The sequence below is a fragment of the Gossypium raimondii genome, chromosome 4, assembly GCF_025698545.1.
Source record: "Gossypium raimondii isolate GPD5lz chromosome 4, ASM2569854v1, whole genome shotgun sequence".
Taxonomy (NCBI): domain Eukaryota; kingdom Viridiplantae; phylum Streptophyta; class Magnoliopsida; order Malvales; family Malvaceae; genus Gossypium; species Gossypium raimondii.
In genome coordinates this window covers 4,264,594-4,276,759 of record NC_068568.1, presented here as the reverse complement: position 1 = coordinate 4,276,759, position 12,166 = coordinate 4,264,594, and the positions used below count along the sequence as shown (strand labels likewise).

The window sequence follows — 12,166 nt, the reverse complement described above, 5'->3', positions numbered from 1 at the left end:
ACACAAGTTTATAACTAATTAAGTAGTATCACGAATTAACCAAATTTCAAAAACTAAAACTAATTTTCTTATAAAGTAACAAATATTATTATAAGGGTATTTTTATTTTTTAAATTTAATTTAAATTTTAAATCAATTATTTATAAATAATATTTTCACATAAACGTTGAATAATCAAATTTAAATAAAATATTATTTTTTTCTTAAAGTAATTATAGTAAAAACATTAATATTTGATTTAATAGGTTTGGCCACTTTTGTGAAATCATTGGGTTCGTTTTTCACGAGCTGCAATTTAAAATCTGCAGCATATTATATTCTTTTACTCTGCTTATGACGTATTACATGTTTCAATTATTTCAAAAAAAAATTAAAGAAATCTTATAAATAATTTACTGCATAATCTTTTTTCTTCAAAATGGACCTAAAATGAATAAATTGGGCCATATTGGTAAATATTCTCATAATTAATTTTAAATAAAAGTATTTTTATTATTTAAGTCAAATTTGGGCTAGACTAGGTCGGTATGTGATGGAAAATCACAAACATAACATAGAAAAGATATATGAATATCTCGAAATTCACATATTTGCCTGGGGCGACCCTCCATTGATCTTGGCTTGCTTCTTTGTTCTTGGCTACTGCTTGGTTAACTATTGCGAATTATTTAATGGTAGAAAGAAATCCTTCTTCCTTCCCGCATCGCATCCTAGAGGGGCCGCTCGGACGAATAAAGTCAAGTAGGGAATGGGATAGAGTTCGAGTGAGGCATCAACCATAGATTGCGGAACTTTCGAGATGCTTCCTTGCGAAAGCCAACGGAGTCTGTAACTCAACCTTCTCATCCATGGGAGGATTCCATATTCGATGATAAATGTCAATCGAGGGCAACCTCATTTCCAGAGATAGAATCAGGCTGCACAGAAGGGGAAAAGCCCTCCTACTGAGCAAGATCATTAATGAATAAGGAAGCACTTAACTTAGGGCAGCCAGTCTCACTTCACGCAGCATAGCGCCTTGCTATTTGCATTCATCCTTGTAACTTACCGAAGTGAGGAAAGCCACATTGGGGATCGCGAGTCGGGAGGGTGGCGAAGATATTGTGTGTGTCAGCGAAGTATTTTTGGGGTTGGAAGCATGGGTGATGAGTTCTCGGTAAAATTTTAAGTTCATATAAGTAAGTCATGTTTAAATGTATAAACTCAATTCAAAATTAGTCTAACTCGACTCATGAAATACCTCTCTCTTTATATATTTGAACATGAGGTTAAATTGAGCAGATGACCCATTCCTATCAATTACAATTTGTGTTAATGCATATTTGCCCCCAAAGTTACACCCACATATTATGTTCGTACCGAAGTTTACAATCCTGTTTTTATTATCTTTTCGTCTCTTTTTTAACACCTTTAACAGCTGGGGTAAAGTGATAATTAAGTGCAACTTTGGGGGGCAAATAGTAAATCAACCCTTAAAATTTTGTTGAAAAAGGTCATAATACTTCTAAAAGATATGAATAAGGATAGTAATAATATAGCAGAGAAGATTATAATATGTAGAATCTATGAAGAGAAAAGAAAGAGTTAAATTAACAATTCTATCATTTTACACAATTCTAGGATTACACATTTGCTTTAATAGTAAGAAAAAATAACAAAATACAAAGTAAATTACAAGGAGATGATGATGATGATGTGTATCTCCTTAGCTTTCGATACACTTATAAACTATGGGGGATTTTCAACTTCTACACTAATTTTTCTTTCAGGCTTTTGACAAAGCCTTTTCATCATACTATATATATATATATTATCAGGTGTTTGTCTAAGAAGAAGTTTTGGAAACATCCTTACTTGACCTATTGTACTTCATATGGCTCTTAACTAGTTGCCCAGCTGCCAGTGCTGACATGAGTGACAGCTCCCCTGCAAGGACTGCACCAGCTACTATGGTTGCAAGTCGTCTTGAGTTTGCACCTGGTGACTCTTGGCTAGCACCTTTCACCCCTAGCAGGTTCAAACATGCTGACTGAGATGCAAGTTGAGTTCCACCACCAACCGTGCCAACCTAATAGATAAATCACATAGCAAAACAAAGATAATTCAGCATTTACATGAACACCACCAGACTTGTCAATCATGTCAATCGTGTCAATTCGGGTTTGAGGGGCCATTACGGGTTTTGGTCATTCAGGTTCAAGTCATTTCAATTTTGGATTTTTTTTTTTCAAGTTGTTTCAAGATTATTAACAAATAACTAGTTTTATCAAGATTATTAACAAATAACTAGTTTTACTTCGATATGTAATTTGATAACCGGACAGTAACACTGTCAATTACCTCGATGGAAGGCATCGTAACAGAGATGTGAAGGTCATTGCCCTCGTTGACAGCTTCCATCATCGTGATGCAATGAGAGCTCTCGATGTTTTGAGCCGGATCTTGACCAGTGGCAATGTAAACTGCAGAGACAATGTTACTAGCATGGGCATTGAATCCACCCAAAGCTCCAGCCATGGCGGATCCTGTAAGGTTCTTAAGCATGTTAAGCTCCACAAGAGATTCCACACTAGTTTTCAAGACTTTCCTCACCACATCACCCTTAATGATGGCCTCGCAGACAACAGATTTGCCTCGTCCTTCAATCCAATTTACCGCCGCGGGCTTCTTGTCGGAACATAAGTTTCCTATATCCATAATAGTTTAATGGTCTAGCTCAAAGGATGAAAATGAAGAACTATATATAATTATTTGTTCATGGAAATGAAACTCACCAGAGATGCCAATGACATCCATGTCAGGGAAATCAGTTTGAAGGAAATCCAAAACGTTTTGGACACCCTTTGAAACCATGTTCATCCCCATAGCATCGCCAGTACTGCAGGTGAATCTCAAATAAAGATTTTTCCCTGCAATGACACATTTAATACCTTGAAGCCTAGCAAATCTACTTGATCTGAAACAAAAAACCAGCACCCACATTAGCTCGAACTTAAATGCATCAACCAAGAAATGAAAAATATATAAAACAAACCTGTTAAAAACAACAGCCAAGGTCTCAAAATTTTCAGGATCCTCCAAATAAAACTTTAAATCAACTGCCCTTTTGGCGGTGCCGAACCTTACAACAGGAGCTCTAGTCATCCCATCTTTCAATAGAACACTAGAAGCACCACCAGACAAATGAATAGCCTTACATCCCCTATTAGTGCTAGCCACCAAGCACCCCTCTGTGGTTGCCATAGGAACCGAGTACTCTTTTCCATTAAGCAACAACGGCCCAGCAATTCCCACGGGAATCTGTACGTACCCAATCGGCATCTCACAACACTGTCCTAAAATTGACTCATAATCGAATCCATCCAAGGGTAATCCCGATAACGACTTCCCGGTTATTCTCCCTAATGCCTCACGCCTGATGGAAGCCGCTCTCTTGCAATCACCTAATTTGGATTCCAAAGAATATGAAGGAGTTGTTCCCGCCACGATGGCTTTAATTATTTCTTCATCTTCCTCGGTTGTTAATTTCACAGGCTTTTCATCGACAACTTTCTGGGCAGATATAATTGGTGCCGAGGTTACCGAACAATCAAGAGCTTGGCCACAAGGGATTTTACGAGCATCTTCTTTACGAAGCAAAGCTTCATTTTCCTCTTCGTCCTCGGAATTCCACAGGTCAGTCGACGGTCGGAGGATCAAAGAATGAACGAAATCAATCCCGAAGAACCCCAAAAGATAAACAAACGAGGCGATGAAAGCGAAAATCGCGACAATCTCTGAAAGGTTGACGAGGTGAAGGGGCGTGGAAGTTCGGATCTTTTCACGCCAACGGGAAAGAAGAAAATAAACCACAGAGAAAAACAGCGAGAAGAACACAGCATTCGTTAGATGTAAAGAGAGAGGCAATGCTTCGGAGGAGGAGGCTTTGCCTGAAACTTCCTCAAAAGAAACCGTTTTCGTTGTTTTCGGAGCTTGAACGGGTTTAGCCGACGATCTCCAGCGGGCCTCCATTTTCGGTGGTGGTAGCGGAGGAGGTATGGAATCCCGCGGCGAAGAACGGAAAATAAAAGAGGAGTGAAACGATGGAGCCGGAGACGGTTCAGTTTGGTTCCGAAAACGGTTTTTTTTGCCGGGAAATTTGGATGAAGAAGCGGGAGTTGAAGGGAGTGAGTATATATAATGTTGTGGGGGGACACGTTTCGAGCAGTAAAAGGATGTACAGTGAGAGCGCTTGAATATTTGGTACTTTGTTAGTCGGCGACTTAAATGAGAGAAGAAAACTCAAACATAAAAGTTTTTTGGATTATTATTTAAAAGTTGGTACCAAAATTAATTTGGGTTTTATTTATGTTTATGAGTGAATTTGGATAAAAATACGATATTGAAGAATTAATTTAGATAAAATTTAAGATTCATCTTTTATATGGGTTGTACATTGGGTAAGATTTTGTGGCTCGAGCTTGGCTTGTCCAGCTCGAATATATTATGTTATAAAAAATATTATTTTAATTATATATGTTAAATAATAATTATATATATTCATATTAAACCACTAACTCCAATAAAAATTAAATCCATTACCCAAAACCTAAAAGAAAACTTACCCAACTAAATAACCCAACTAAAAATATAAAATTTTAAAAATTATATATGTTTTAACTAATTTCATTATAAGTTCTGATTATATCTGTTTTTTTTGACATAATGCCTAGAACTATCCATAGTCCTTCCAAACCCATAAATAGGAGGATACCGTGCTTCAACGCATTCGAACCCACGTCTTCCTGCATTGGCAACAATACTCATGCTAATCGAGCTAAGACTGAATCGACTTTAAAAATTATATTTAATATAATAAAATATTTATCATATTTATTTGTGTTTTTTAATATAATAAAATATTTATTATATTTATAGTAGTGGTTTTTACTATAAATATTTTTTAATGTATTTGTTAGAAAACTTTTATTTTAGCATTTTTTTAGTGCATTTAGGGTATTATGTTTAAAAAATTATTTTTAAATAAAAACTAATCTAAAAAATCAAATATGGTTGAGCCCGGGTTTACTTTTCTTAAATTGGATCGGGCTTGGGCAAAAAAGTAAGTTCATTTTTTGGGTTGGGCCCGGACTTGAAAAATTGATCTAGATATATTGCATTAACCTAGCCCGGCCATAAGCACCTCTAAGTTAATTTCAACTAAAAAAATTATATAAATGCATTCTATTGGGAAAAAACAATGTAAGATAAAAGTGTTGTGAATATTTTATTAAGCGATGTCCATTAAGATCTAGATAAGTTTTGATATACTTTAAATTCTAATAGTTATTAGAAGCGAGTTCTATTTCATTTATACTTCTTATGTTTATAAATATAGACTATGGAGGAGTATTATAAAGATGATTCGATCAATCAATAAAATATGCTCTCTCATTTTCTTTGTTCTTTATTCTCTGCTTTTATTTTGTAATATGTTATCAAGACAATTCTCTTTTAATCGTTTTTTCCATAAGTCATAAAAATATCCTAAAATTTGATGTTGTCCTTTGCCTCTTATATAATCATTAGATTATTTCACTTAATGAATGTAAGATTAAGATTGAAATGGATGATTGTATGATATGAATGATAATTATGTTCTAAATGATATGATAAAATGTAGTAAGTTAGCTTGAGTTGCTTAGGCAATGTAATGTGATATCTCATATTCAGATCTGATGACCAGGTCAGGTGTGAGGTGTTTTATTAAATTTAATGATTATATAAAATATACAATGATGTAATATACATCTTGATATCTGATTGTTGGGTGTTCTAATTTGAAACCTAAAAGAAGTCAGTTGATTCTTCCTTTTTCTTTCTTCAAACTTTTTAAAAGGTTTGAGGATTAAATTTATAGAATTTGTAATTGTGAAGGGTTAAATTTATTAAACTCTTTAGAATTAGGATCAAATTGATAGAATACATAAGCATTGAAGACTAAATATGTTATTATACCAGATAGAAAAATGCTATATCATTAAATTGAAAATTGAATCTTTTTGTTATCAATAATAGGAATAAATACCTTTAAGTTGAAATGTTTTAAAGTTAGGTGACCCAAACAAGAACATAAGCATAGTTGGGTGACCATTTATATAGTTTACTGTTAAGTTAATGATATGAAACTTAAATTAAGCCTAAAGAACTCGCCTCTCGAATTTGTTAAACTTTTCTCATTGTACTCATAATCCATATGAAATATGAACACAAAACCTCTTAAAATATTTTTTTCTTGTTAATTTGAAACATTTTGATGAATACCACTTGAATTACAAAATTGATCAAATATCATAACTTTTATGTTCATTTTAGCATGTTCCAAAATTCTATAACAATGCAAAATGAGATATACAGAGGCACATGAACAAAATTTGGATAATTTTGTATTATATTTTATAATACTTTATTTTTTTAGTTTGTTAGAATCTTTTATTAATTATTGATAACTATTATAATTTTTGATAATTTAATAATATTTTACAACTTTTTTAAAAAATTATAATATTCTAAACTACATGTAGAATGAACAAGACAAAAGGTGTTTGGATTCAAATAAACTTGGATGTTATTTGTTCTAGTTCATTCAAACGTGCATTTTAGTTTTTTTTAATATATGGTATATGACATGATGTCATGTGTTAGCTTTTCATTAATTTTATTAGTCACGTAAGCATCTATTAATAGTTAAATCGGTCATGTAATATCTATATAAAATTTTTGTTTTATATGAAGCGAATTTATACCATGCTATCATCGTGTAAAAGTAAAATTAATTATTACGTTCGGAATCTAATTTATAAAACTTCAAAATTATTTGAATTTGTTTAAGTTTGCGGCCTGACCCGACCCAATCAAAACCCAAAAAGATCAAAATCCTTTAAGAGCCTCCTAGAAATAGGATACCTTTGTGAAATAAATGTCTATGCATACGAAATAAATGAGTTTGGCTTTGCTTGTTCTTTTTGGTACAATTTGGCGGGTAAACTACAAAAATAGTTACTTTTGTTTGCCTCATGTTACATTTTAGTCACTTATGTTTAAAATGTTACGTTTTAGTCACTTATGTTATTATTTTGTTACGAAGTGATCACTCTTCCGTTAAGTTCCGTTATCTCCCTAACAGTAATCCTACGTGACAGTCCAACTAGATTTTAAGTGCCAATTTGGATTTCCTAATGGGATGAGAATAGATTTTTAATTAAATAAATTTAATTAATTAAAAATTTTAAACTCTAAATCTTAGTTAAAAAACATTTCATCTCCCCCTTTTTTTTTAGTTTTCTTTTTCAGGTGGCTAAGAAAGCTATTATCATCAGAATTTTTTATTCACCTACAAAAACAAATTGTTTTGGCTTTTCATTCTAGGATGTTAACTGGAACACCATTTTTTCACATGTTGCAATCATTGCAGTTCATCTTATTACATAAATTTGTCAACAACCACTTGATTTTAAGTCTTAGAACATAAATTTGTCAGTGAAGAAGACATACCTGGACCCTTCATTGAATCCTCTTTTGTTTTTGTAAGTGAATAAAAAATTCTGATGATAATAGCTTTCTTAGTCAACTGAAAAAGAAAACTAAAAAAAAGGGGGAGATGAACGGTTTTTTAACTAAGATTTAGAGTTTAAAATTTTTAATTAATTAAATTTATTTAAATAAAAATATATTCTCATCCCATTAGGAAATCCAAGTTGTCACTTAAAATCTAGTTGGACTGCCACGTAGGATTACCGTTAGGGAGATAACAGAACCTAATGGAAGAGTGATCACTTCGTAACAAAATAATAACATAAGTGACTAAAACGTAACATTTCAAACATTAAGTGACTAAAATGTAACCTGAGGTAAACAAAAGTGACTACTTTTGTAGTTTACCCCAATTTGGCCAATAGACTTCACTTTGACCACAACTCGGAGTTAAAACTTTGACTTTTCTTTTAAATTGTCGAGTTAATATTGTTATTTATAGGAATATCCAAAATTAGTAAAGAGGTATAAAATTGAATAATAGAGTTAAAATTTATTCTCTGTTATTTAGAAAGTAAAAAAAATTGTAAAATTATCGAATTGTTTAATTAATAAATGTCACTTTTTATTGAAAAAAATGTAAATTTTAAATTAATTATATGTTAAGATCAAAATAAATATGATATTGTTGAGGGAGTCGGTTTCTTTGGGGGAATTTTTTAAATGTCTATGTTTTGTCCTTGTCTATGTTTTGTCCCCCAACCTCCGTAGAGAGCCATGTACGATTTACGAAAGAGGTGTCTTGGTTGGTGGTACTTGCAAGACTTGGGATGTTAGGATCTAATGTCCTAAAGTATATTATATTTGTCAATTTATAATTGTGATTTTTCAAATAGAAAATTTCATTATACATTAATATTATTTATATATGCCGCATTGATTATCTAATGTTCAACTAATATTAAGTCGCATTATGTATTTAGATCACAATGCGAAAAGGTAACTTATATTAGTAGATAATCTAAACTGTTTGTAGTCTAATCTAAATTGAGTAAATCAATTGAAAGACTATTATACTGTCTATCAAGTCTAACTGGGGAGATGTTTTGTTTTGAGCATTGGAGCAAATGACTTCTAGAAGATAGATAATAAATGTCATTGTCTAGAGTATCAATACATTGGACAGGACCCAAGTTGAATTTATCCTAGATCCGTTTATGTATTTATTCCCTTATGATCTCCATACTGTGACATACCTTAATCTTAAGTGGATGATAGACTATGTATACGTAACTCATATAATTTGATGTAAATGAAAGCTTGAGCTCAAATAGATAAAGAACCAAAAGCTAATGCATTAGGTACATAACTTCTGTATAATGTAGCTGTACAGACCCAATTTTACCCGGGCCTAGTGCCAAAAACATTAACCCAAAATACCCCAGCCCAACAAACTAAACTAAACCCAATTACAACAGGCCCAACACCCAAATAACCTAACAACCCTAGCCCAACAGAATCAGAAAAATGAACAACAAAAGCAAACCCTAGGTGCGCCGCACCTAGGGTCCTTTGACTTCTGCCGCCGTCAGCGTAAATGGCGCACCTACCACCGTCCCTCGCACGCCTCCGTCACGTCACGTCTCCTCCGCGCCTCTAACTCCCTGCAAGATGAAAGAACACGCAAAACAGAGACCAAGCAGTAGAAAATAACATTTTATTGTATCATTTTTAGATATAAAAAGGTCGAAGATTATCTTTCTTCGGGGGGTGGTTTTTTGAAAAAAATATCAAGAAAAACAGAAAAGAAATCAAAGTTTTTTTTTCTCTCTTTGTGTTCGGATCTCTTTTTGCTTTTATTTTTCTGTCTGATTTTTTTTTATCTTTCATACTAAATAACACAAAAACAAAAATAAAAATCTTTACCTGCGCCGCGCCGGAGGAGGAGAGATCGAACGGTTTCTTCTCGTTTTTTCGGGTTTGGGCTCACCTTTCTCGTGATTCGACGTCGAATCCATGCTCTAGTGGCCATTAGGTTCAAAAAGGGACCCGAAAGGCTCAATTTTGCACCTCCGGCCGCTGCCTGCGGCGGAGCTACGGCAGAGGTGCATCGGAGCACTTGGCCGGAACCTGAGCGGAGTTTTGAGAGAGAAAAGGGGGGTGGTTCTTTTTTTATTCTGAAAACTAAAAAATGAAATGTTCAAAAAAATTTTGGTTTAAATAAGACATTAAACGGCGCCGTTTTGGACCTCTGACCTGCAACCCGACTCGCTCCAGGAAAGGGATCCGCGTGTTTTTTGTGCTGAAGGGCAATTTACGCTTTTAGCCCTTCCGCTTTTTAATAGCTTTACAATCAAGTCTGCAGCTTTTTAATTTGGCCCCGGGGTTTTTGCGCTTATTTCAACTTGGTCCTGAATGAAATGATGCGCTAAAGGTTGGGAATATTTGCTCAATCAGCCCTCTGTTCTTTTAGCGCATTATATTTTGGTCCCTGGGACCCTTTTTTTTGTTTATTTGCGTTTTAAACCCCCAATTTTTATTCCAAAATTTGATTAAACCTGTTTGTTTTATTATTTTAGTTATTTTATAAATAATATTAGCAAATTAGACATTATTATGATTATTATTATCGTTTGTTACTGTTAATATATTATTATTTGTGTTTACTTATTTAAATTTCAAGTGTATATGTGTCTTATTATAATTATTATTATATAATTACTCACATTTTTATATTTTATAATTCATATATATATATATAAATCTACATACATATTCATATCTTTTTGTCTTTATGTAATATAGATACACACATGCGTATTTTTATTTATATATACGTACTTATGTTTTTATACTTTATAAATCTTATACACTTACATATATATACGTATAGACATACATATTTTCATTATATATATATACCTACATAGTTTTGTATTTTAATTTTTTTAAATTCATACATACATTTTTATGTTTTTATAATTTTATTCATTTCTTTATTATCATTATTGTCTTACTTTATGTTTATTTATTTATTTATTTATTTATATGTCCATTATCATTTTAAAAATGTTTTAGTTTTTATTTGTTTATTTACATGTTATTGTATATATAATTGATTCATTTTTATATATGCTTATTTTTGTTATTTTTGTTCATATTATTTTACTTACATTTTCATAATTGTTATTCTGTCACATATTTTTTTTATATCCAAATTCAAAAAAGGAAAATTTTTTTTAAATAACGCAATATTCGGTATTTGGGATTTCGAGAGGATTGAGCCCTAACGTATTGGGCTCCAATTTTCTTCGTTGAATCTAAATAGTCGAGAATGCTTTTTAATCAAAAAAACATAAATAAAAAGCTCATTATCAAGAATTCGATACGTTGTGTCCTAACGCATTGGATATGACACGTTGTTTACTCGTGTATAAATTTTAAACATTTAATTTTAAAGCACCGCCTTGAGAAGGTGTATAGGTACAGCCTTTAAACAAGAAATTCAAAGTAATAAAGAAAAATTGTAAACCATTAAACCCCTAATTAAATATTTAACCATTTAAGGTTTAGGTATAGCAACTAAATAAGAAATTCAAAGTAATAAAGAAAAATTGGTAATGCCCTTTACGATAAGCTACGCATGCTGCATGCATTTGCACGCAAATAAACCAAGTCAACTATCCATTTATTTATTTTTTCCTTTTTTACAAATTAAATTAAATTAATTAGGAAATTGAAATTTTGAAATTTTTTCCTCTAAAAATTTATAAAAATCAAAATGTTTATAAAATGTTTTTTTTCTAAAATTTTATAAATATATATATCAAATTTAAAATTTAAAATTAATAAAAATCTTAAAAATAAAAAATTCTAAATTATAATTTAAAAATCCAAAATGATAAATTTGATGCCTTAAACACAGTATGAAGCCAGAAAATTTTTAGAGGGTGAAATAAAATTTTATTTTTAATAGTCTATATCTTTATAACTTTTAAAGGGTTAAATAAAATTTTTATAATTTTAGGGAGGCAAAGTGTAATTTTACCTTTACTAATTTAAATTTTTAAAAATTTCTAAAGGCCCCTACCAGCCCCCCTAGATTCGCCTTTGCTTAAACAAGTAAATTATCAAATCAAGTTTATCATACTAATTATCTTGTTTTAAAATAGTTTTCAAATATATATGGTATTTATATTCTTTAACTTGGAATTTATTGTCGACAAGATTTCAATATGACCGGTTTATTCTTTTTTTTTAAAATTTAACTCAAACAAATTTATTTGACTCAACTCGTGTAACACCCCTAACCCATATCCGACGTCGGAACAGGGTTATGGAGCATTACCGGGATTTACAGATCAAACAGACAGAAATTTCAAACGTTTCATAACATATCAATATTCATAATAAAACCAATCAAAATCATATATATTGTCCCTTATACGAGCCCTCAAGGCCCTAAATACGCAATAGAAACAAGTCGGGACAAAATCGAAAACTCAAAAATTTTTCGAAAAACATAGAAAAATTTCAAAGCTGTAGGGGTCACACGGCCGTGTGACTCACACAGTCGGGAGACACACCAGTGTCTCAGGCCATGTAACTCTCTGACTTGGTCACACAGCCAAGTCACACGCCTATGTGCTAGGTC

The 12,166-nt window shown here is 32.0% G+C and overlaps 1 protein-coding gene across 1 annotated transcript; it reads right to left on the bottom strand.

Annotated features, from left to right (window-relative positions):
* Nucleotides 1-1,584: 1,584 nt before the first annotated feature.
* LOC105780523 (3-hydroxy-3-methylglutaryl-coenzyme A reductase 1) lies at nt 1,585-4,216 on the bottom strand. The gene is made up of 4 exons (XM_012604906.2): nt 3,035-4,216; nt 2,775-2,956; nt 2,341-2,687; nt 1,585-2,068 (listed from the first exon to the last, which is right to left on the bottom strand). Exons 1-4 carry the CDS (start codon nt 4,009-4,011, stop codon nt 1,826-1,828), a joined length of 1,749 nt encoding a protein of 582 aa, XP_012460360.1. The 5' UTR covers nt 4,012-4,216; the 3' UTR covers nt 1,585-1,825.
* Nucleotides 4,217-12,166: the final 7,950 nt, after the last annotated feature.

Coding starts and splice junctions, on each gene's coding strand:
- LOC105780523 (XM_012604906.2), bottom strand. CDS start 4,011: ATGGAGGCCCGCTGGAGATCGTCGGCTAAACCCGTTCAAGCTCCGAAA. Junction 2,957..3,034: donor TTGGCTGTTGTTTTTAACAG/GTTTGTTTTATA, acceptor TTTTTGTTTCAG/ATCAAGTAGATTTGCTAGGC. Junction 2,069..2,340: donor TTACGATGCCTTCCATCGAG/GTAATTGACAGT, acceptor TTTATCTATTAG/GTTGGCACGGTTGGTGGTGG.